The sequence below is a fragment of the Syzygium oleosum genome, unplaced genomic scaffold, assembly GCF_021117445.2.
Source record: "Syzygium oleosum isolate NSW1041296 unplaced genomic scaffold, Sole_v2.1 Sole_v2.21, whole genome shotgun sequence".
NCBI classification, from domain to species: Eukaryota; Viridiplantae; Streptophyta; class Magnoliopsida; order Myrtales; family Myrtaceae; genus Syzygium; species Syzygium oleosum.
The window spans coordinates 3,941,564-3,966,658 of record NW_026607505.1 but is presented as its reverse complement, the minus strand read 5'-3'; the positions used below and the strand labels follow the sequence as shown (position 1 = coordinate 3,966,658).

The 25,095-nt window shown below is 39.8% G+C and overlaps 3 protein-coding genes across 3 annotated transcripts; 2 read left to right on the top strand and 1 right to left on the bottom strand.

Moving 5' to 3' along the window:
- The first annotated feature begins 1,952 nt into the window (after positions 1-1,952).
- On the top strand, positions 1,953-4,352 carry LOC115671066 (probable protein phosphatase 2C 72). The gene is made up of 5 exons (XM_030592535.2): positions 1,953-2,204; positions 2,509-2,817; positions 2,936-3,050; positions 3,244-3,467; positions 3,636-4,352. Exons 1-5 carry the CDS (start codon positions 2,037-2,039, stop codon positions 3,819-3,821), a joined length of 1,002 nt encoding a protein of 333 aa, XP_030448395.1. The 5' UTR covers positions 1,953-2,036; the 3' UTR covers positions 3,822-4,352.
- Positions 4,353-5,414: 1,062 nt separating this feature from the next.
- Positions 5,415-8,391, bottom strand: LOC115671067 (uncharacterized). Its single transcript, XM_030592536.2, has 4 exons — positions 7,896-8,391; positions 7,396-7,501; positions 6,654-6,797; positions 5,415-5,902 (listed from the first exon to the last, which is right to left on the bottom strand). Exons 1-4 carry the CDS (start codon positions 8,171-8,173, stop codon positions 5,657-5,659), a joined length of 774 nt encoding a protein of 257 aa, XP_030448396.1. The 5' UTR covers positions 8,174-8,391; the 3' UTR covers positions 5,415-5,656.
- Positions 8,392-10,094: 1,703 nt separating this feature from the next.
- On the top strand, positions 10,095-22,144 carry LOC115671065 (peptidyl-prolyl cis-trans isomerase PASTICCINO1). The gene is made up of 21 exons (XM_056320992.1): positions 10,095-10,412; positions 10,511-10,595; positions 11,611-11,680; positions 12,056-12,153; positions 12,531-12,653; positions 13,293-13,325; positions 14,441-14,499; positions 14,584-14,668; positions 14,935-15,093; positions 15,695-15,752; positions 16,024-16,172; positions 16,311-16,408; positions 16,569-16,638; positions 17,366-17,425; positions 18,950-19,006; positions 19,492-19,560; positions 19,767-19,844; positions 21,223-21,324; positions 21,408-21,479; positions 21,574-21,886; positions 21,948-22,144. Exons 1-20 carry the CDS (start codon positions 10,339-10,341, stop codon positions 21,844-21,846), a joined length of 1,872 nt encoding a protein of 623 aa, XP_056176967.1. The 5' UTR covers positions 10,095-10,338; the 3' UTR covers positions 21,847-21,886; positions 21,948-22,144.
- The last annotated feature ends 2,951 nt before the right edge of the window (positions 22,145-25,095 follow it).

Sequence of the window (25,095 nt, the reverse complement as noted above, 5' to 3'; positions counted from 1 at the left end):
TTAGAATCTGAGAATTGTGGAAGCACCATTTGTATAAGAGGCCTCAGTACTTCTCTTCTTACAAAGATGGGATAAGTGCATTTAAAATCCTAAAACTTGTCACGAAAGTGTAATTGAGTCCTAAAACTTTCAAAAAGTGCAAACAATTCCTAAAACTTGTCACGAAAGTGCACTTGAGTCCTAAAACTTTTAAAAAGTGCAAACAAGTCCTAAAACTTGTCACGAAAATGCAAACAAGTCATAAAACTTGTCAAATTGGTTCAATCAAGTCCTTCCATTGATTGTACTTTTTTAAAGTTTTAGGGCTTGTTTGCACTTTCGTGACAAGTTTTAGGACTTAGTTTGTACTTTCGTGACAAGTTTTAGGACTTATTTGCACTTTTTGATAGTTTTAGGACTCAAGTGCACTTTCGTGATAAGTTTTAGGACTTGTTTGCACTTTTTGAAAGTTTTAGGACTCAATTGCACTTTCGTGATAAGTTTTAGGACTTCTAGTGCACTTATCTCCACAAAGATTTAAGGACTTTAGAGGCTGTAGATAGTGCTCAGTTTTTTGCCCTTTCATGTATAGCTAAAGCTTATCTCTTTGCTTGAGGAATCGGCCGACTTCCCTCGAGTCTTCTTGGTCCACATTTTGTAAGGGGAAAAGTCAACGAGTCTGAGGCAATTCTCGTGGTGAAGGGATCTTCTCTTTTCCATTATTTTGGGCCAACGGTGGTTGTTAATTTCTCTTCCTCCAATAATGTACGAGCCTGTGCATTGATTTGTCAAAGCACCAAGGCTACAAGATCCACAGAAATTGGATGCCGACCCAAGATTAAACAACACCCTTCTTTCTATTGGTGCAAAAGTCAACTGGCTCGATTACTTTAAGGGCGCAATACCTTGGTCATCAGTGCATCCAAAGGAAAGAAATGGTCAAAACATTTGGTGGTGCATCGAGTGCAGGACCCATCTTCGCTGGCGCATAAGCTCACTGGCAATTTTGGAGTGCATCTTGCTACTAGAAGCCTATACTGCATATCCTCAAGATTTCGTAAGGATTCGCACTGTTGACCAGAATTTGCTACTTTTTAGGAGGTTGTCCTCAATGTTTCAAAGGTTGTCATTTGAGCCATTCCAGTTTATTAGATGCAAATGCCATCTGAAAATTGCAAAACCCAACAATATTGAAAATCTCTTTTTTCGTTCACGCAATCTCACTTCCTCGGTAGTATGCTCTATGAATCTCTAATCAAAGAGTAGATTTTGATTCTGGGTCCTTGATCTTGACAAATTCCCAACAAAATCGATGTTATTCCTTTATGTCACTGCGGAGAGGGACCAACCGACAAAACTAACTTTTACTTTGCACGTAACAACCAGGCAAAGAGTGCCCACGCATTGACAGCGGATGACACCATGCTCACAAAAGCCAAGCACAAGCACAACCGTGCCTGAGTAAACATCATGGTTCCTGGTTGTTACTACATCAAGTTAGCCTTTTGAAACTCTCGCACTTGTAATCATAACCTTCTCCTTTTTTACGAAGGAATATCAGGTAATTAACTTTCATGGAGAGGGTTCTTGTACGGAAAAAAGGAACTAATCCTATAGGAAAACGTCCACGGAAGGATTGCGTATTTCTTAGGTAGACTCGCCTCTTCACAAGCGGTCATCTACAAATTTTCTAATTTAACTAGTTCCGAGACACGACGCATGAACTTATCTGCGAAACTTTTAAGCGACTTATACATTGAAAGAAAGAACGATGGATACCGTATTGTTTGACTTGGCTTGCCAAGATCCTACTAAGGTCCACCTCATGTGCCCCTTCAAATGAATCTTGGGGTGCTCATAAAATAAGAACCTCTAAAGAAAACAGTGAATTATTGAACCTAGGGCTTGCTTTCAGCTCTCTGGGAGCCACATTCTTATAAAATATATATTTGTGCCAACATGCGTTGGCTATTTAAAAATCCATGATTAAGTTGGTCGTTGGACTATAAAAACGCAGGTTGGAGCATAAGAAAAAGAAACGAGTATTCATTTTTGAGATGGGAATCTGCATATCCACTGTATCTTCTGAGATTCATGATACTGAAGATGTCCAAGAAAATGCAGTGTTCATTGACGAGACCAATGATAAAACTAAGAGAAATGGATCTGTTCATTCAAGAGCTGGAAGCAAAGGGTTGAACCAAGATGCTGCCATACTCTATCAGGTTTGTCGAGATTTGAACATTATTGAATCAATTGAGGTTGTTTTTGTTAGGACGGTCTGATGAAACGAGCTTTTGGCTAGTTTGCTTGTGATGACTTCTCATTCTAGTTTAGTCCAATTCGTCAGAATTCAAACAGAAAATGGTGGTGTGTGTGATATCCTTTCTTCGTGTTCATTAGGGATGATTTTGATGCAAGTTTCAGGTCCAACTTACACAGTTAACTTATTTCAGTATGGTGAATATCATATGAGCAACCCATTCCATATATTTTCTTTGACATTGATGTACTCTGCCCTCTCTTTAGGGATATGGAGAAGATGATGGAGCCTTTTGCGGAGTTTTTGACGGTCATGGGAAGAACGGTCACCTGGTGAGCAAGTTAGTGCGGAACCATTTGCCACTGCTTGTGCTAAACCAGAGAAACTCTCTGGCAAATGTCAAAGTCACGGCGGTGCACGATGACTGTGACCCAGGATCAATGCCGAGCAAGAACTTCCAGGCATGGAGAGATGCATGTATCAGTGCCTTCAAGGTGATAGACAAGGAGATCAAGCTTCAGGAGGGATTGGACTGCTCCACCAGTGGAAGCACAGCTGTTGTTGTCATAAGACAGGTATTTTGCTCCTCAAATTATAAGGAACCGCAAAAATTTTCATTGATCCGTCCATTCTAACATCCTTCAAAAAAACCGCCCATTGGTATTAGGCTAATAGTTGGAATAATAATCACAGGGTGAGGATCTTGTCATAGCCAACCTCGGCGACTCGAGAGCAGTGCTAGGGACTCTCACTGAAGACGGACTTCGCACTCTTCAATTGACTACCGACTTGAAGCCTAATGTTCCCAGTAAGATTAGCATAATCATCCTATTCCTATTTGGATCTAACCTTTTTTTGATTGTTTGTATGTTCTTAGGCCTTAAGTTCTTCACTGAGGACCTCTTATCTACTTGTATCGAGCTCTTCTATTTTTAAGCCCCATATTATTCATGCATCTTGATGGTTTCGGTACTTATCTTCGGTTGGGAATGTATTTGCAGGCGAAGCCGACCGAATAAGGAAGTGCAACGGCCGGGTTTTAGCTCTGAAGGAAGAACCACACATCCAGCGCGTGTGGCTACCCCATGAGAACATGCCTGGCCTTGCCATGTCCCGTGCTTTCGGCGACTACTTGCTCAAAAACCACGGCATAATCGCCATTCCCGACATCTCTTATCACCGTATAACTCCAAAAGACCAATTCATCGTCCTTGCAACAGATGGGGTAAGAAAATTCGGTCTCGATAAAGCTATGTATGAAGTTCAGTGAAATCCAAAAGCAATGGTCAGAGGCACTATCAGATGATTAGCACATGCACTACCTAAGCGGGAGATTCACAGTCATGGAAACTGTTGTCCCATGTTCTAATATTTTCCAAACGCTCTCATGCAGGTGTGGGATGTGCTCAATAACAATGAAGTTGCAACAGTGGTCGGGTCAGCAAAAGATGAGGAAGACGCAGCGAAAGCATTGGTTGAAGCAGCTATTGCTTCATGGAAGAAGAAATTCCATTTTTCAAAAGTTGATGATTGCAGTGTTGCCTGCCTCTTCTTGCATAAAAGGCAAAAGACAGATTAGCACTGGTGCACTGCCAATTGGGTACTCTAAGCTTGCAACTTATAGTCTATACATATTATGCCATTGATGCACTAGCTGCTTCAATGATTCCAACCACGCACAAGTTGCTTGTACAGAGGCATATAGAAGTACAAGCAAAATAGAGACAATGAACATTGCCCAGAATTTGGTATTGAAATGAAAGCTCCGAGTTAGCTTGTCGAACAACTTGGAAACATATTCCGAGGGGATGGGTTTGCCAACTGGAGTGCATTGATGGGGATTGTTTCACCTGGATAACTCATGTTTCCCACAAACGTTATTGAATTGTTAATCACCATCAATTGTGCTAGCTTTACACCATGCTGCAATAAAAGTTAGTTTGAGTGTTCTTTTGCTTCTAATCTTATACATGCTCCAGGGTGAACATTGTTCTCAACACCTTTAAATACCAACTGGGATCACCAAGAATATAAAGACGGGTTTTCTAGAAGAATAGCCAATTGCCTAACAAAATCGCAACTCGAGGTCAATCTACTCTTGGAACCATACCTCCTCTTGATCTAGAGGAACTGATCGACAAAAACAAAGAAAACAGGAGTACTTGGATAGAAGGGATCTTCCAGTACATACATCTTCACCACACAAATCTTAAAAGGAATCACTGGCCTTTTCATAATGCCAGCCATGGAAATCACGATGCTGCTAAGCGTCAGATATACTAACTGCGCAAAATCAAATAGGAGAGGAGACGCATTGCAGAGTAGTTAAACTTCAAAGGTTTGCTGATGAGGCAAAACTGTAACAAGAAACAAAACTCGATTGATGTCCTCTCTTCCTTTCTTCGCACTTTCACAAACCAAAATGATAGCCTATAATAGAACTTCACATATGGATCAACACGACCATTTTATAACCAAAAAAACGGTCACCGCAGACTTGCGCTAAAATCACTGCAGAACAGCTCACTGAAGCCGCGACGCTGTGCTTCCCTTCAGAGAATAAGATCAACTTTGAACCTCCCCAACACTATGTGATGCCGAAACACGAAAGAAATTAGGGTAAACAGAAAAATCGAAAGATAACGAGGAACAAACTGTTCTCTCAATCGATTAACAATCAAAATATCCAAAGTCTGATCAAACGAAACCCTAAAATAATCTTATATAGCCCCAAACCTAACCCTACTAGGATTAGTAAACATCAAAACGTAAAATTACGAAACTGCCCCTTACTAAATTAACCCATAAAAAATACTAAAATAATAAAAAAAACCCATCTAAACGATCCCGAATTGCGAAAATCCATCGTTAATCACGGCCAACGGCCGTGTGTTTTGATCAGCACGCCGTTTCACTTCAGCCGATCAAATTTGAGCTCAATCCGAGATCGTTGACTTCGGGCCCGTCGGTTCGTTTAATCGCATAACGGGTCCACCGGTCCCCCTAGGTGCATCACTATGTGCTATATTTTCGCCTCAGGAATGTTTGCAAAACTTGTTAGAATGTTTGCAAAACTTGTTGTAACAAGAAACAAAACTTGATTGATGTCCTCTCTTTCCTTTCTTTGCACTTTCACAAACCAAAATGATAGCCTATAATAGAACTTCACATATGGATCAACACGACCATTTTATAACCAAAAAACGGTCACCACAGACTTGTGCTAAAATTACTGCAGAACAGCCCACTGAAGCCGCGACGCTATGCTCCCCCTCAGAGAATAAGGTCAACTCTGAACCTCTCCAACACTATGTGCTATATTTTCGCCTCAAGAATGTTTGCAAAACTTGTTAGGATGTTTGCTATGCACAAATTGAGACAACCAAGGGAAAATAACGTCTTTTTTCACAAACATTATCCACTTCCGTCTTCTGGGTCATCTAGAATGTCTTCGTAAGAAACAGGTACTCTCAATCGTTCCTTCACGGATTGTCGTTTTTCCTCACCAGCCGATTCCTGATCGACATCGTGTAACTCAGGCATTGTTGAGAAACCATCTGGAGTGGTCGCAGAACTCCTGTCAGGGGATGCTTTTATAGGTCCATCAGAAGGTACCTCTTTCTGTCGTCCTTGTTGAATGTTGTGTGGCTTGAATTGCTTCTGCATATGATAAAGAACATAGACTAACTTAATCACGGTTGGGCAAGAAAAGACTCCCCGAATTGACCTAGCATGTAAATCATCATTGCAGAATAAGGAAAGCATGCAACCCAATAGATGATAATCAGGCATCATAGATGGAAATGTTGCGGATCCGAAGCTCCGAAAGACCTCGGGCACACAATATCATTAATGCTGCTAAAGATAGTGCGTATCGGCTTACTATAAGTTATTCTCCTTGGATAGTTTCTGTGCTAGGGTCCAACCAATCACGTATTTGTTCCATGTTCGAACCGCTATAGGAAAGGAAAACAGAAAAAGAAAAGGAAGAAATCTGCTATAGGAAACCTACGGTCAATTTGGTCTTTGAGCAATACTTTCCACCAGATGCTCCAACAGAATTATTAGGAAAAGAACAAAAGGTTATGAATCATTTTGTAAAGGATCAATCTCTGTTGCGCAATAAAGCAGAATTAAATTTGTTCAAGCCTTTCGGATAATACATCACCAGCAACCCCTCAGATAACTAGCCAAGCCACTGAACTGTCAACAAGAGGACAAATTCCTGTCCAAGGTAATATCACAGTCACCATTTTAATGGGAGGTAATTGGAGGCCTAATTTCCTGTCTAGACATGCTTAACAATGTCAGTAGTGCAAATGCGGTTGCATCCGCTTGAAAGGGGATAAAAATATTTTAACTTGTTGCACATAATCACTAAATGACTTAAAAGAGGAAATCAACTACACACCTCAAATTCTCTTGCTCTTTTCATTATCTCTCTGTAAGCATTTGGTTCTCGTGCTTTAATGATACTCCATAGTACACCCCCACCTGTTCGCTGCCGTTTACCGTCAGCAGTCATCTGACCCCCACAAGCCTGAATAGCATCTACCTGGAATACAGAAATGCGAGTGCTAAGGCAGGATAAGGTACTTAAAAAATCATAAGTTGTTTAATTTGGAAGTTCTGAGAGAAAGCAATGAGAAACTTCTGGCAAAAGAGTTGGAGATTTTCTAAACATGCTGACATCTACACTACCAAAAAAATTTATGCACAGCTAACTGAAGAAAATTACATCCAACTGTACTAAAAGTATAAGATCCAAAACCAACAGCACATAAAATCAATCCACCTTCCATTGACAAGATACCGTTTTCTTATCCTACTTCCAGGGATTCTCTCCATCCTGCAAACTCAAAAACTTCAACCCCTCAAAATCCTGTCTCCTGGGAGCAGATAGCAATCATTTTATTCTGGCTATATGTATGCACATAGAACAGCTTTTTCCCAATTAAATCACATTCTGAATCTTTATTAATGAAACTCTATTGCTCCTTCGAATTGCATAAGTCCAAAATACTTTCCCTTGCTACCTTACGCCTGTTGTGTCCAATTGTTCAGTCATAAGCAAACAACATTATCTACCATACCTAATAATCCCAATGCTACTTCAGTTGATACAAAATAAACACGGCAGAAAGGCTACTAACCTCTTTGACGAGATCGCTCAACGCAGACACTCCCAGACAACCGACGGCAGTATACACCATGTACGATTTCTTCTCCTTCAGTCTCCTACAGGTATCGAGCACGAACCTGGAAAGAGCAGAAAGCAGAAATGAGGGCATTGCCATGAGTGATAGCTGCAACAAATCTCAAGCACAAATTTCTTGTGCACGTCTGCATCTACCAAATGAAAAAAAATAAAATAGAACATCATATTTTCCCTGCACTCCACGGTTTATCATCCATGTAATGGTAAGACCAAAGCACAACTCTGTAAATAACATGGTAAAGCTAAGACCAAGATACTTAAAAGGGACACCCAAATGCGCGCAACATCAAAAGCCCTTCACTACATTACGAATCAAATGGTCAAGCCAAATACTATATCGCTTCCAGACAAGACGACGAATTCGAGCGACAAATGAACACTTTGTCCCATGGAACGAGAAGCTGCAAAGGTCCGAGGTAGAATCGGGAACGCGACCTGTTGATGTCAGTGAAGTCAGGGCCAGACCCAGGAGCGACCCTTTTCCTTTTCCTGTTCTTCTTCTTGTTCGCCCTGCGCCTGCGATTCTTGCTCTGCTCCTCTTGCTTCGACACCTCGGCATCTCCATCTCCATCCACTACGGGTCGTGTCGGATCGTTCTTGATGTCCCGATGGTCGACGACAAGCTCGCCCTCCTCGACGTCGACCATTTCGACATCGTCGTTGTCGAAGTTATCCTCCTCATAGATGGCGTCCAACACGCTCCCTCCCTCCATCAGCGAAAGGCTGAACTCGACAAGCTCCTCTGCCTATCTCTCGCACTTTCAGGAAAGAGCGACGGGTTTTGGCGTACGTCGGAGACGGTGGTTCTATTTTATATTCGCCATTTTTATCGAAGCTCCGGCGAGATCAGTATGGTGAATAAGGTCGGCGGATGAGCGGCTGTTGCTGAGGAATTTCTGTAATCTCTCTCTCTAGGTTTTTCGAAAATCCGCTTTCTTCTCCTTTTAAAAGTCCTCTAAACCCCCAAAAAAGGGAAAAATAGAGGGCATTTATCTATTTCTTTTTTCAAGAGATGGACATAATTATGAGAAATTTTTTTTATAGAATTCATGATGCCATTAGCAATTGGACATTAGTTGTATGGGGAGGATAATTTATATTTTTAAAAAGATAAATACTAAAAACATGCTTCGATTTTCACTATGTTATCACTCTCGAATCTATATTTCCATAGTAGAAATTTGGTATCTAATTACCACTTTGAATCCTCACATTAGTTATTTCGAGACTTTATTTACGAAAATGCCAATTCTTTTCCCGAGATATCCCTGCCAAGAACTGCATTTCCAAAATGTATTCACGCTCTCAGGCTACGCATGGCAATCATTCTGTGCCTAGAAATAGATTTTGAGCAGAAATGATTCTTTTTTATTCCGTGCCCGGAAACAATTTCTAAGCATTTGAAAACGTTTGGCAACTGCCCAAAATTTCTGTTTTTAGAATAGAAAAAGAACATAAATGCGTTTGGTAACTACACAAAATTTCTTTTTATTAATAATATTTTAATAATATTTTGAATTTTTTAATATTTATTTCTTTTTTTCTTTCTTTTTTTTCCTTTCTTGCCCCTCCCTTCCTTGGCCATGGCCGGCTGCCGGCACTGGCGACCGGTCACAAGCCAGGGCCGGTGAGGGCGTCGGCGATGGCGAGGTCGGTCTCGCCAGATCTGGGCGAGGTCGACCTCCCCTTGGCTGGGCAAGGCCTCGCCCTCGCCGGCCTTGGCCTGTGGCCGGCGGGTGGCGGGGTTGAAGAACAACAACAAACCAAAAAAAGAAAGAAAACTAAGAAGAATCAGTTCCAGAAAAATTGTTCCAGAATCAAGAAAATACTTTTTTTTGCTTCTTGATTCTATTCCAAAACTGATTATGAGCACAATTTTGCACAAAAAATTTAACAAACGGATTTCTGTTCCCAAACTGATTCTGGGAACAAAAGAATAGAATCAGTTACTATTTGGCAAGTTGTCAACCGCGCCCTTAAGTGCCCTGAACACTAACCGCCCCAAAAAAGAGCATGATTGCCGCCGACGCCTCCTCACCTGTCGCCGTCCACTATAAGCCTTAGAGCTATCGCCTACCGCCATCCGCTCACTACAAAATTCTTCTCTCTTTCTCAGCTGACATAGGTCGAGGTCACGCCATGGTTGACACAACCATTAGATCTTTTCAAAATGAAATTTGTTTAATGATAGCGAATTGATAATTTTAAAAATCAAAACGTGTGAAAGTGGTCATTTAACGAAAAAGCGATGTGTGATTTTTGCATTTGTACTTTATATCGAGTAGAATAATAAGTACACACATCGCGAGTAGGAAATTCACGAGACACAATCACAGCTTAAAATGAGGTCCAAGTGATTAGGGTCTCCATATCCTTGGGCTTCCTTATGATCATTTTTCAAACTTTTTTGCAATTAGCTTTAATCGAAGTGAAGCGGTTAGCCTCGCGTTTTCTAATTTTTACCGGAAAAAAACGAAAATTTTGCGCGAAACTGAGGGGGCCATGATCCCATGCTCTCCACACCACCGGCGCATCCGTGGACTCGAGAACTTCGTCGCTGCCGAACTCAACGGTCACGATTCGTCTCCATCGGGACCGAGCAACTCGGCCTCTGTGATTTCCGCCGTCACGACGGTTGGTCAACCCAGTTGGACTTCCGCTCTCCGAGTCTCAGCAGAGCCTGCTTCGCTGTCGAGACGACGCGTATAAATACCACTAAGAGTGGTTGAACTTCCCGGCTCCAACTACACAAGCGAAACCGAGAGAGCTCTTCGCGTTCGTCGTCAGTCTCTTCTCGCGAAGGATCGAGAGCCTTCTTTTCCGTCAATCCAGCCGCTCCGGTCGGAGGTTTCGCCAATCTCGGTGCCGATCGCCGGAAATGGCCGCGAACGGAGACGCGGCGGGGGAGTACGTGCCGAAGAAGAAGAAAGCCCCTTCCGAGGATGACAAGAGGTGGTGGCTGTTTGTACTGTTTTTATGGTTGATTTTGTGGGGAGAGGACTCGGTTTGCCGTTGACTGTGCTTGAGCTGAACTCTTGTTTCGATTCTAGGAGGAAGAAGATGGCGCCTGGTGACCTGATGAAAGCTGTGGTGAGACCTGGCGGGGGTGAATCTACGCCCTCTGATGGTGATCAGGTTAGCTCACATACGAGCTGGTGTTTGATTTCATATGTTCCTGTTGCATTGGTTCCGTTCCGGTCTGGCATTGAATTGCCTAAGTTGGCGTGGTGCGCATTGCTGAAACCGGATGAATTTGACTTTGACAATTGCGGTATGCGCAGTTGCTTTAAAATAGGAATTGCAAAGTTGAAATGGAACTCCCGAGTGAGTCGCTGTGCGGCTGATCCTGATGTTAGATTCTGGTGTATATGCATTGTGCTCAGCTGAGGTTGGATGAAGCCTACAGTCGATTTACATGAAAAAATAACGATTCAGACTCGATTTAAATTCGCTTATGCCAAGTGATATGCTTACATTCAAATAATCGTGGTAAAAAGTATGTCCTGTTGTTGCGAGAACAGATTGTAAGGAGCGCTTGCTTTTTCTCTCATTTGATGAAACAAAGGTGAATATTTAAGTGCTTTCAAAACTCGACTACGAAACAAAGATGACTGTGTGAATGGCACTGCTTCTTGAAAGTCAATTAGAACACATTGATACGATACCTGCAGCCAATAACCCATACTTTTATCATTAATTGGTCAAAGGCCCTACTGATATTTATTTAAGAAAATATTAGTAGATGATCAACTTAACCGAAAAGAAAAAAAGTTAGTAATGGTTGCAATTGACTCTCTCTTCAAAGAAAATTTAGAAAATAATTTAGGTTTGCCTAGTAGTTTGGAGAAAACATCTCCGACGAAGTTATTTGAAACTGTACAAGTTCAAGTGAAGCAGACATTAGTCAATAGGAATCATAGCTTTTCCAGCAGTAGAGATTACTGAATAGAGTATGGTGGAGTTAAGAACTAAGGCATGTTGACCTGATTCAAGCATCCTGCTATGATACTTGTGACAGATAATGCTATGTTGTGTTTTAGGCTTTTAGCATGGTTACTTTCAGAACACATGCCTAATGTCATTGTGCTTTGGAATACTTTTCTCATTATGTTATTATTGGGAGTCATTGTGTGGTGTCAAATGTTTTCAGGTCATCTATCATTGCACCATTCGAACACTGGAAGGAGTGGTTGTTCAATCTAGCAAATCAGAATTTGGAGGTTGGTAGATTGTATACTTCAATTGGACAGTAGTATCTGTTTTTTTATTTTTTTAAATGAGTTTTCCTCCTATAGAATTAGGCAATAACTTGGACTTACGAAAGATAGGTCCTATGCATTTAGGTTGATTTGTTTCAATTGGCTGCTTGATTTTCTCAGGAAATCCACAGTTAATGTCTCTGCAGCTTCTAAAAACACCTAACCATACCTACTTCCATTGAGTTCTTCAATGATAGCTCACGCTATTGAAAGTAAAGAGGGTCATCGTCTTGGCTAAAATTTATATCAGCGATTCCTAGGTTGACTATTGAGTCAAAGCTACCTTTTGTAAGTTTCATGTGATCAGCATTTAGCTGAAAATTAATTTGCTTTCAGGGAATGGTATCCCGTTGAGACATGTTCTGGGAAAAAGCAAGATGATATTGGGATTGCTAGAAGGAATCCCTACAATGTTGAAGGGTGAAGTGGCAATGGTACAATGCTTCCTTTTTCTATAAGGTTCTGTTTTCATCTTACATCAAGTTGAATTTTGCTGGATTTTGTCCAACCTCCATCCCCTTCCCAAACATAAGGAGGCGAAAGATACGAGAAGGCGGAAATTGAAAACAAGACTAATAGTGTTGTCATCTCTAGAGACTATGAATAAATCGGCTGCAAAATTTTGGATACTTTCTCTATTAGGAAAAAGCAATTGAGACAATCGTTGGCTTGGAAATTTCCTATGTTGTTCATTAGGTTGGAGATAGTTTGAAAGGAAAGTGTCTGTGCAGGTGGTGCTTTGAGATATTGCCATTACTTTTCAATTAAAATAATCAGAACAGTTAAACTGATGCTATGATTTTTTCTGCAGTTCAAAATTAAGCCACAGCTGCACTACGGTGAAGATGATTGTCCCATACAAGTTTCTAGCAACTTCCCAAAGGATGATGAACTTCATTTTGAGATTGAAATGATAGATTTCTTCAAGGCCAAGGCAAGCAAATTTGCTTTATGTTTGCTAGGATCTAAGATGTTGATTATTTATTTTACATATGGGTATGGTGACAAGAAGTAGCTTCAAGATATTACTATGAAACAAATCTAATTATTATGGCTTGCAGTTTTCTGTGGAAACTTCTATTTGGCTTTATTTTAAGTGTCCTAAAATGATATGTAATTTCATTATAGAAAGAGATCAAATGAAGGAAGATAAGAAAAACAAAGAAAGTTTGGCATCGGTGGTTGATTTCTCAGATTATATAGATATTAGAGAAATATAACAAGAGAACATTTATCTTGGGTGCGTTTTTCCACAGTGTAAATGATCTCTGTCAATTAGAAGAATTATTCTTTTAGTCATCGTATTCTTTCTGTTTGCCTCATGTTGATTCTGGACCTTCATCCTCCTTTCTATGCTATCAGTAACTGTGTATGCTTGTGTGGACGGGTAAATATATATGTAAGTTAGTTGAGTGGGCATTGGCGCTCGTGCACTTGAGTGTTTGGGTCAGGGGGTGGTTGCTTGTGTGTGCATTACTTATATGTTCGTCTGAGTGAAATATAGCGTTTCTTAAGCTATTTCAATGGTACTACTTAATTATTGATCCTCAGAATTGTCATGTCCTATTTTCAGGTCATAACTGATGACTTGGGGGTTGTGAAGAAGGTATGAAGAACCATGAGAATGTCCATTTTGTTTTTCAAATAAGCGAAGTTCAGACGCAAAAGCTATTCTGATGCTTTAATCTTGTAGAGTTGAATATGAAGACGAGCATTTAATTTACTGGCATACCAGGGGGGAATTATATGTTTTTAATTGTTTCAAAACTATCATGCAGAGTAAATGCCCATGTTACTAGGATCAAAAACTGTTTACTGCGAGAAAAAAGAACTGCTTTTTTCTGCATGGAAACACTTGCAACTTCAGTCTCTGCATCTATATATTGTAGTATTGTTAATCCTTGATCTAAAAAAATGTCTTCTTCCTTTGTTCTCCAGGAAGGACATCCTACCAAGTAATTTCGTTTTCACTCTCAAATGTACATAAAACTAAGGTTAAAAAACACATACTGATATCCAACCATTTTGTGGATATCAAAAACTGTTTATTGCAAAAAAAAAAAGAATAGAAAAGATAACTGTTTTCTGCACCAAAAAACAAAAGTTCAGTGGCTGCAGCTATACATTTGTATTTTGCTGTTCTCTCCTTGTCGTAGAAGCATCTCTCTTTGTTTCTCAGGAAGGGTATCCTACTGAGTAACCTCGTTTTATGTTTCAAATGTGTATAAGGTTTTTTTTTTGGACCTATGTGTATAAGGTTAAACAGCAGATAGGCATATCAGTTATTTCGGAACCTTCTCCTATTTTCACTATCCTAGAAAAGCAGGACTCAAAACTCGACCATTGTGATTTTGTTATTAATACCATGCCATCTATTTAAGATGTCTGATTGGATTAACAGGTACTTGGCTTAGTCGTCCATTAAAAGTTTATGGACAAGACATTGCATCTTGATCTGCAAAGCAATGGCACACTTGAAATGTTAGAAACTCTAGACATGTCTATACAAGAAGTTTAAGTAACATGGGGAATTAAAAAAGCTTACTTAAAAAGGGTAGTACAGAGTCAGGAACAACATATGTGATCCATGACTGCATTGCAGTATTAGCATCTCACCAAATATGGATGGCTAGAATCAATACTGCAGTTATCAATTTCTTTACTATAGAAGTATATGAGTGATACTATGTACAAAGTGATGGTCTTTCATTGTCTTCACAGGTGATTGATGAAGGCCAAGGTTGGGAATCACCTAGAGAACCATATGAAGTAAAAGCTCGGTAATAGTTTTACATGAAGGACCCTTTAGTATGCTAAATTTCAGAATGATTAGGGTGGTATTTTGATGACACATTTGAATCCAGGATATCTGCTAAAACAGGTGATGGAAAACTGATCCTTTCACATGAGCAAAAAGAACCATACTTCTTCACTTTTGGAAAGTCTGAGGTTGGTTTTATGTAATTAACGAACCTCTATATTTGGCATGTTTTGGTTGCTTGTTGTTGTAATCTGTTCCTTACAGATTTGTTATAAAAGATTCCTGCCCTAGCCACCCTATACATTTCAGATGGGATTGGTTACTTCATGCAATAGAACAAGATATCACTAATCATTTACTTTTTTTCCGCTGCTTTTAGGCTTCAAAGTATATTTTTCTCTACTTCATCTTTGCATGCTTTGTATAGTCACTATTCTGTTTACTACGTGTGCAGGTACCAAAAGGCCTTGAGATGGGTGTAGGAACTATGGCAAGGGGAGAGAAGGCAGTAATATATGTCACCTCTCAGTACCTGTCTGACTCTCCACTCTTGCATCTAGAAGAAGGTACTGAAGAAGTTCATTTTGAAGTAGAACTTGTCCACTTCATCCAGGTAATTTATTCTCCTGTGTGAGTCATAGTTCATTCATGCTTATGTGCTGCTAAATGTGTAAGCTTTTGGACAGAAAGAAGATTCTTAGGTGGTGATTCTCTTCTAAAGTTACTAGTATACGAGTGTAGCATTGCGCGTATGTTGACCTTAATGTGAAGGGAGGTTTCTAAATTAGTCAGCATTTCTGGTACTTGGAATATATCTGTCCAAACCATCTGCATGCGTGCATTAAGTCTTCTGTTTTCATCTAAGTTGTGCAATCCATGTTGCTCCTTTGGTGTCTATAAGATTACTTCTCATTTTTCCATTAAAATCAGCATGGTTCACTCTTAGATTCAATCCTTCTTGTCACACCTTAATACTTTCTTTGCTCGGGCACCTGTCTGCTGATATATCTTGCATCATCGATATGTCATTTGCAGCATAACTTGGAAACTTAGAAAACTTGTCGGATTAAACGGATATTTTAGTTGGGAAGCTGTGCCCAAAAGTGTCATGATTTATCATGGCCAATTTATTGATGTAGTAGGATTTCCCCATTAGTTATGAATCTAGACAGCCAAGGATATGCTTATATGTAATACTCTAGCTCCATTGACAGGTAAGGGACGTGCTTGGAGATGGACGTCTAATAAAACGCCGGATTCGTGATGGAAGAGGTCTGTTTTACTACTTAATTTATAGACTGATAGAATTGCTGCACCATTTAAAATTATGATGGACATGTCAAGAAAGATAATTAAAGTAAGAAAGCTATTCAGGTTTCATCAATTTCTCTTGTGCAAATACTAGTTCTATTTACTTGTCTCTTTTGAGTTTCACTTTTGTCTCTATTTTTTTGCTCTTCTACTTACATTCATATGGCTTTACTTGTCGTGACCTATATTTGTCACCCCAAACATTCCTATCTAATTCAGCATATACATTTAGGTGAATTTCCCATGGATTGTCCGCTCCATGACAGCCGACTGCAAGTCCATTACAAAGGGATGCTGCTTAATGAAGAGAAAACAGTTTTTTACGATACTCGAGTTGATAATGATGGTCAACCTTTGGAGTTCAGCTCTGGAGAAGGCCTTGTGAGTTATTTGTTGTATCCAAAAATTAATTATTGGTTAAACGATAGGGCTTAAGTCTGAAATAAGATCTCACTGTGTCACCATAATGTAGTGGCAGGCTTTTTTATTCTAATATTGCAGTGATGTTAATCTTGATAGGTGCCTGAAGGATTTGAAATGTGTGTCCGCTTGATGCTTCCTGGAGAGGTTGCTCTGGTCTCATGTCCCCCTGATTATGCCTATGACAAATTTCCAAGGTTCACTTCCAACTTAAGTAAACCTATATCAACTTGCTTTATGTCAATATCTGACTGGTGCTATTGATAGGCAATCCCTTGACTCTCTTCATCTCAGTATTCTCCTCTCTCTCTCTTACTCTACTACCATTAACTGCTCTTTTTTATTCCATCTGATTAGGCCAGCTAATGTTCCTGAAGGTGCTCATGTCATATGGGAAATTGAGCTTCTCGGTTTTGAAATGCCACAGGTAATTTGCATACAATCTTTGGAATCGTATCGGTCCATTGTAGATCTGTTGCTGTGAGATTTGGCAATCTAACTTCCCTATAAAAAAAATATAAGCATTTTTGTTAAATTATTTTATCTGTGTGTGAAAAGTTGGACTGTACAGCTGTATATGTCGTCTCTGGATTTGTTAGAAAATTATTAACAGGTCGACTAAGAACTTGAAAAAGGTGCTGGCTGCTAGTTGTGCCATGAACCTTCCTGTTGCAGAGAAAATTGAATACTAAAAAGATGGCTGCAAATTGTATATCTACCTGTAACTCAAGAATCTCATAATTGTGAGGAATTTGCAGTTATTCTTCTAATTCCTTACACTTTATTGTGAGATTTTAATGCGATCTTGCATTTAGCGTACCTGGGCAAAAATGCAAATTCTTACTGTCAACAAACTTGGTAGCATCTAGGTTGTTATAGTAGACATGACTTTTCAAAGGTATGTGCATGCACAATAGGGGTTGACGTCCCTCATCAAAGGAAAGGGGTTATGTCAGAGTTTTTTAGCATGATTCGAGTTCTGTTTGAGTTATTTCCATTTCATAATGATGTTGTGGAAAAAGTTGCTAAATGTGAACGCCTTTACCAGCCCCAAATCAATATAAACATAGAAACATGGAGTCCTGAGTACCAGCGAGGCCCCTCTTCTTGCTCTGAACAGTTTTGCTTATACTGTTCTATTGACTTTATTGCAGGACTGGACGGGTTTGAACTTCAGAAGTATAATGGATGAAGCAGAGAAGATCAGAAGCACGGTATAGCATTTTATTATTGACATGTGCTGCTTCGTGTTGCAGCCTAGGAAATCTGTTTTGCATAAGTTCGAAGGTGAAAGAAGCTAGATAGAGTTCAGCAAAAATACATAAGAACTTTAAGTCTTTGTATCCCATCATGTCGCCAAGACTTTGTGCGTTCTGGGTAAACATTTAAGTTTTCAAGCTTGTACTGGGCATGAAGAAAATACATCACTATCGACGTGATTCTTTCCGTAAGCTGATCTGCTTATATTTTCTGCAGTGAAGAGATACGAAGACACAAATGCATTTATATGTTGATGTAAATCTGCAAAGATATACTCATTCACCATGCACATGGAAAGTCCTGTATGTATTTGCACATATAAGTTAGCATCCTTTCATAGGTGCATGCATACATATCAGGAAGATGCCCATCAGGAATGGATGGGTAAGGTCCCTAACAAAATTGGAAGTTGGAATTAGTCGCTGTCCATGTACTTATGCATTTTCTTACAGAATAGTTTACAGTTTTGTACGCTAGATCTGCCATATACTTTAGAGTGTATATGTTACTAACCCACTATATCTACTTTTTGACAGATACTAATAAGATTTTCTAAAAAAATGGTTGCAGGAGTTTCTGAATCATTATGCTTAAATTGTCCTCCAGTTGTCTTGAGCAAATATTCTGTTGCGTGATCATAGAATTTAAAACTATGGAAATTTAATCAGAACGGGCAGTTGAAATTTGAAGCTATGAAAGTACTTGAGGATATATTATAATGTTTCGTAGACATATTTTCAACTGTATGAATTTAGGAAAGTTTGCAACACACATGCCACAATGGCTCACTGTTTGGGAATAGTTTGGACACCTTAACAGTCATAGCTTTGAGAAGGTTATTTCATTCAAAACATTTTGTGCATATGGATTATTTCAACTGGTATGGCACTTCTTTTAGAAAAATTGCACAAGTCCCAAACTTTATGTATAGAATGCAATGCAGTCTTAAAACTTGTTTTGGAAAGTGCAATTAAGGAGGCCATGTAGGCAATTTTCAAGTGATTTGTGAGCAATTTTAGGTATTGTTTGTCAAGAGGCTTTTTGAAAAAGGTTTAGGACTGAATTGGTGCAATTGAAAAGCTTAGGATTTGATTGCATTCCATTCATAAGGTTTACAACTTCCAGTTCACTTTCTTCGATTTCTTTCCATTGGATTTGTTTTGTTATATGTCATCATAAATCACCTCACATGCGTTGGAGTCAGCTCTTTTGTCCTAAATAGTATGTGAATGAGTACATACTGCCGTTTAACATATAGAGTATCTGCTTTCCTTCGTGCTATTCTTATTGCATGTTTTCTCTTCAATGAGTACTTAAAGGAGTGTGTGAACAAGTACATACTGCCCTTTTATGTAAATAGGGTGCCTGCTTTCCTTCATGCTATTCCTTATTGCATGTTTTTTCTTCGATGAGGACTTAGGTTTGAACTTCTCAATTCTGATATGTTCCTTCTACTCTTGCTGGTTAAACTTTTTCAGGGGAACAGGCTCTTTAAAGAAGGAAAATTTGAGCTTGCTAAGGCCAAGTATGAGAAGGTGCCTGGCCATTACCTGCATTACCTTTTGCATTTGTTGTTAAACTCTAACAGGAAAGGAAAACTTGCACGAGTCCTTGGGATATTTCCTGTTGTCTCTTTCATTTGGAAGAAAATGAATGCTGTAGTTGATATATATCCGATGAAAAACGTATGACTGTAGCAATATCAGAAGTTTCTCCCAGACTGACAACCCCATGACTCAGTGACTTGTTTTGTGTAATTAGAAATCATATTACCCTGAAACACGGGAATTCTTTCCTTGGAAATTTTACTATCCAATGCGAAATGCCTATGGCATGTAGTATTTGGAAACCTTCTGATCATCAGATTGTGGTGCGGGTGTAATAAATTGGGATCCCATCCATATTGAGAAATTTAAGGAGATTAGAATGCAGGGAATCTTTAACATAGGTAGGAGTGAGAAAGTTTTTCACATGAAATACCAATCACAATTCACTGTTCTTGAGCCGTGCTATTTTGCAGGTACTTCGTGAATTTAATCATGTCAACCCCCAAGATGATGAGGAAGGGAAGGAGTTTCTGAACACAAGGGTGAGTATTAGAAATAGATTCCTGTCCAACAATGGTCGAGTTTCAAGAAAACTTTCTTAGTTTGCATTCCATTAACATTCTCTCTCCCTCTCTCCGGCTATAGATCTCTCTATGACCCAGTTTTAAGAACCCGTTCTTGATTGAGATGTTATAATTTAAGCTAAGCAAGCTCCGGACTGACTTTTTCTTTTCTTATTTGCATGCAGAATCTCCTGCATCTCAATGTTGCTGCTTGTTATCTGAAAATGGGTGAGTCCAGAAAGTCCGTCGAGGCGTGCAACAAGGTGACTGTTAATTCATGCGTCCTGTACACTTCATATTTGCTTTATAGAAATGAAGAGATGTTTTTCTATTTTCTATTTGAGCATATCCTGGCATAGTTGGGATCGTCAAAATTTTATTTCCTAGAATTTAATCCTTGAGCTTCAGTGCTTTGCATGATATCCGTGTTTAAATTTTACCTGGTAATCCTGTTTTCTGCTTCTAGTCTTTTCTAGTACCTGTATTGACATAAAGAATTTTTTACTGTGTTGTTTGTTGTGGGAGAGTTTGTTTTATTATTTTTCACTAGTTTAGTGTAGCTGGTGTATATTCTGCTGCTCCATATTCAGCGATGAAGATTCATAGAAAATATATATGCTAATGAAATTTACAGATTCAGTCGAGAGAAAGAAACTTATAAGGCCATAGTTGCTTGTGGTCCCTACATCGCCATTTTCCATTTAAGATTATGGAATAGGTGTAACTAAACCTGCTTTTTAAAAATATTTGGCAGATTAGACTTTTAAGATCCATATTGCATAAGCAAATCTATGGACATAAAGCCACTGTTGGCTTAAGAAAGTATTTAAGAGGCAGCTTATCGATTCCGTGCTCCACTTGTTTATGCACTCTGTGGAGTCCTCACCTTGTCTGGCCTTGATTCGATGGTTTCGGACATCATTGAGGTCAACTGCATATGGATGGAAACTACATCAGTATCTCGGAAGCTGTGAATGGATTGATGTCAGATACAGAGCAGCTCATTGTATGATTTTTGGCTTACCTTTTAGCTAAATGGTTACTGTTTTGCATCCCGAAATCTCTGGATATGTGCCCGGCCCTTCAAGGAAGTACATTGACATGCGTGGGTTGGTTCCCTGAGTTTTGTTACTGAGGAAATGCCATCGTCAAAACTTTGCAAATGTTACCATGGAATTGTAGGTGAAGGATTATGGATAGGGTAAAGCTTATTGAATATGCAGAACCGGGTGACGCCACTGCTTGCTGGGGTGGATTATAGTTGGTTGCTCCCGTTTCAAACTGTCAATATCTAGCCTAATTGATTGTTATCTTCATTGCATTGTGTTGTCACTTAATTTCGGAAGCCCACCAAGGTTATTTAGCTGTCTCTTGGTCTGTGAAGTGAAATCATTACTGCAAAAAATCTATGCTTCCTGTGATAATGTGGCTGTGCCAAATCTACTCGTTGAAGTTGTGGATACCATGGTTTATGAGGGCATATCTTGCGTTTCACATTGTGAATGAATAACCCGCTTAATCAAATTCGATTATTCAGAAAACTTTCGGCTCTCCTAATTCTGCAGTTCCTGTGGATGTGTTTAGACAAGTTATTAAGGTTCATTTGTTTGATGTCAAGAGCTTAGTACTTGCTCTGCGCAGGTCTTGGATGCAAACCCTGTACACGTCAAGGCTTTATACCGCCGTGGAATGGCCTATATGTCAGCTGGAGATTTCGAGGAAGCTAGAGCTGATTTTAAAGCGGTAAGCAATTGCTACAATCAGCAGGTTTTGGTGTGTATTTGCGTGACTTTTTCTTTTTGACAATTTCATTTCGATGTGGCCAGATGACAACTATCGACAAGTCTTCCGAACCCGATGCAACTGCAGCTCTTCTGAAGCTGAAACAAAAGGAGCAGGTCAGTCTGAGTAGCTCTTTTACTTTGTATCTTTCATGAAGGAAAAAAATGCTCTTCGGGGGTGATATATGAACCCTGGCACGATAACAAGCAGGAGGTGGAGAGGAAGGCCCGGAGACAATTCAAAGGGCTCTTCGATAAGAAGCCAGGAGAGATTGCCGATGCCAGAACTGAAGGTACAGAAGAACACGACGGCATTGTCGAAGCTCAGACGAGTGATGGCGAGGTAGAACCAGGTGCAGAGAGCGCACGGGAGATGCACGAATCTGAAGATGCACCCCCTCGAATGGGCTGGTTTTCCCACTTCTGGCCCACCGGTGGAAGGTTATTTACTGCCCTCGGCTTAGAAAGATGCTCCATACTGTAAGTTCCGTCAGAATTCAGAACCCTATATAGTATAGTGTCCCCTACCACCACCACCACCACACCACCCCCACCCCCCCCCCCCCCCCCTTTTTTGGGTCGGACTACCCTCACCCCTTGAATGCGGGGACAAGTTCCAGTTTTCAATCAACCTCGAGGGAATATCTCGCGTCAGACTTGATCACGGGGGAACGGTGCTTATAATCATGCTACTGCATGTTTCCTTGAATTGTTGCTATAATCTGGGAGACTGCGACGGACTAGGAAAATGAGCAGATTATTTTATTTATTTGTTTGGAAAATGCAAATTTCAGCTTCCTCACATCCTTACACAATTCGTTCGCCAACGGGAGGGGGATACATGGTTGGGAGAAAAAAATTACTTATTGCATAGGTACATTTTAAGTTCAGATTTACATAACTAAAAGTTTCATAATAATTCATGCACCGGAAAAAGGTTAAAGCGTGTGGTTACCAAAGTAACCTAATTGGTCAAATTTCTCAGCTTTAAGCATTCGGACTGTAGGAGCATCCAAGTACACATTTAGCAGTGCAAAGACGTTCAACTTTTGTATAAGCCATCCTTGTGGATGCGATCTTTGATATGAGGTGGTTACGTAAAACCATCGTTTTTGGTTGAGCATATATAACTTGGTTAATTATGGAGAATGTGAAAGACGTAGTCGCATTGAGAAAAAGACTAGAACTACAAAGGTGATGAATTGTTGTTACTCAGGAAGGAATTCAAAATAAATCAAGGATGCGAAACGAGTTCGCAATAACAATCACAATAACAGCCACAATTATTAGCCTAAACTGAGCTAATCTAAACTAGAAGTAAAAGCATTCTTATACGAATAAATGATCGATTGACTTGGAAACAAACACCCAGAGCTAAGATAACATGAAACCTGTAGCTGGAAAAAAGCATATTACTTGCAAAATTACAATGAAAAGAAATACAAAACCAAGCTTGAAACACAGTTAAAGTCAAAGCTCAACGCAAAGTTTGGCGCAAGTCGAAGTTTAATTTATTGAAATTGGATATATTGCCAATTCCCTTAGTATTTGGACCCGAGGGAAGAACAGCAGAAGTGCCAAAAGTTGTGTACGGAGCTCACTTTGGTGCCAAAAGTTCCATTTGGATCACTTAAGTGCCAAAAAATTTGAAAAACGATCTTTTAAGTGCCAACTCCGATCTGATTGGTCGGAAATCTGACGTGGCAATTTTTTATTAGTATTTAAAGCCGACGTGGCTCGCCAGAGAGTACAGTCAGCGTGCAAACAATAAAACGACATCGTTTTATTCACGATACCTACACGGCGCCGTTTTATTTAGCTTCTTCTCCCCAAAATAAGAACCATAATCCCCAAATTGAAAGATGGAGGGCGGAAGCTCAGCAGCGGCTCACATTCGGGATACCTAACCCGCGAAAATCAGAACCTTAAATCCCCAATTATCAGCTCGCGCTTGCAGATGGAGGGCGAAAGCTTCAGCAGCGGCTCACATTCGATTAAAAAAAGCAAATTAGATGGTGAGTGTTACTGTTTTTGTGGGTTACCGAGTCCGAGAAGAACATCTTGGACTCAATTAAATCCCGGGAGAAGATTCCATGGATGCGGCAGGTATAGAGAAGGCTCAAAGTGCAAATATTTCAAATGGGTTGATGCCAAATTCTCCGGTCGAGCCACAGAAGTGATCTTGCAGCTACTTGAAGGACGACATCAACCTCCACCTACATTAATGACGAGTTAGATGATGTCGACTCAATGCAAGCTCAAATGAAGGGTTTAACATCTTTAGTCGACCATTTGAAGGGGGAAGTTTCAAGGCTGAAAATTGAAAGAAACTTTTATCGAGCATTGATTGTGTTGTTGTTCTCTTGTGTAGTATATTCAAATTTGAAGTGAGCAATGAGAACAAGTTTGTATGTCTACCATAATCGAAGATGTGGAATATTTACTTGTATTTGGTCATTTGTAAGTAAAGTGTGTTACTGGTTTGCTGCAAATTGTATGGAACAAAAGGTTTTGTTCCAATCTATGGTGGAAATGGAAGGTTGGAGTTGGAATTCATTGGTTGTGAGCACTTCAAATTTTTTTTGCTTGGTTCTGTATTGTATATATTGGTTTGCTTGGTTTTTGCATCAGATGTAATGGTTTGCTGCAACCATTACTGCAAACCATGAAGAAATTAAGGGGTGGTAACAATTCACGAGTAACTATTTCAGTGTCATAAGTTGTAAATAGTGATCGTTTCAGTGTCAAGTTTTTCTGAAAGTGATCATTTTAGTGTCAATCGCGATGAAAAAGTGATCACTCGTGTTGCATGAGTTTAAAAATAAGAACAAGCCAGTTTCAACTATGTTTCCATTGGCTTGCACTAGTCGTGGTGCATGTTGTTGCACCAGTTGAGTTGCTGGTGCATCTTATTCTTGCACCAGCTCATACAAGTGTTGGTGCAAGAAGACGCACCAGCACCCAGAGTTGCACCGAGAGCTGTGTTGGTGCAACAGGATACACCAACAGCCACAATTGCACTAGTGTTGTCCTAGTGCATCTTGTTCTTATACCAGTACTTGTATTTGCTAATGTAGGAAGATGCAGCACCCACAACTTCAACCAGCAACAATAATCAACCAACCACTTCCAAAAACAACATCAGCCTCATAACAAGGTGCAAGACAAGAAAATAACAAAAACATTGTTGCCATTGACATTGATTGGTTCTTTACAAAAATAAACATGTCCATAAAAAACATCAGTCCCCCAATCAGTCAACGATCCCCTCCCACCTAATATGTCAAAGCGAACACATAAAAACAATGACAGCAATCCCCATCAGTGAAGATACCATGTCCAGCACTCTCCCATTAGTTAATATGCACAACACCCCCGGCTCCTTTTCCTTTTGCATTTTTGAATTGATTCATAATTCGAGCACTCTTTCGAACTGGACACGTAGGTTCGTTAACTGGCATTTCTGTCACATTCTTCTTAGCATCAACATTTTTTTTTGTAGCACGTGTCATGTGTGGGGACCTCTCCGTAGGAACATTGGTCCCATGATCAGTCGGTTGAGATGGAACTAGTACTGGTTCTGTTGGTTGAGATGGAACTGATACAACTTTATTTGTTGGTGGATGTTTCGAAGCTGTACTCGCTGTCTTCTTCTTCTTCTTCTTCTTTGTGCTCTTCTTTGGCTGCGCCCTTGACTCTTGAGTTGGCCCACCTTGAGAGATAAGCACCTCCG

What these genes read in the sequence shown, in the direction of transcription:
- LOC115671066 (XM_030592535.2), top strand. Translation starts at nt 2,037, where the DNA reads ATGGGAATCTGCATATCCACTGTATCTTCTGAGATTCATGATACTGAA. An exon ending in CTTGAAGCCTAATGTTCCCA is followed by an intron (nt 3,051 to 3,243) that starts GTAAGATTAGCA and finishes ATGTATTTGCAG; the next exon opens with GCGAAGCCGACCGAATAAGG. An exon ending in TCGTCCTTGCAACAGATGGG is followed by an intron (nt 3,468 to 3,635) that starts GTAAGAAAATTC and finishes GCTCTCATGCAG; the next exon opens with GTGTGGGATGTGCTCAATAA.
- LOC115671067 (XM_030592536.2), bottom strand. Translation starts at nt 8,173, where the DNA reads ATGGAGGGAGGGAGCGTGTTGGACGCCATCTATGAGGAGGATAACTTC. An exon ending in TGAGCGATCTCGTCAAAGAG is followed by an intron (nt 6,798 to 7,395) that starts GTTAGTAGCCTT and finishes TCTGTATTCCAG; the next exon opens with GTAGATGCTATTCAGGCTTG. An exon ending in AAAGAGCAAGAGAATTTGAG is followed by an intron (nt 5,903 to 6,653) that starts GTGTGTAGTTGA and finishes TATCATATGCAG; the next exon opens with AAGCAATTCAAGCCACACAA.
- LOC115671065 (XM_056320992.1), top strand. Translation starts at nt 10,339, where the DNA reads ATGGCCGCGAACGGAGACGCGGCGGGGGAGTACGTGCCGAAGAAGAAG. An exon ending in CGCCCTCTGATGGTGATCAG is followed by an intron (nt 10,596 to 11,610) that starts GTTAGCTCACAT and finishes AAATGTTTTCAG; the next exon opens with GTCATCTATCATTGCACCAT. An exon ending in TAGCAAATCAGAATTTGGAG is followed by an intron (nt 11,681 to 12,055) that starts GTTGGTAGATTG and finishes ATTTGCTTTCAG; the next exon opens with GGAATGGTATCCCGTTGAGA.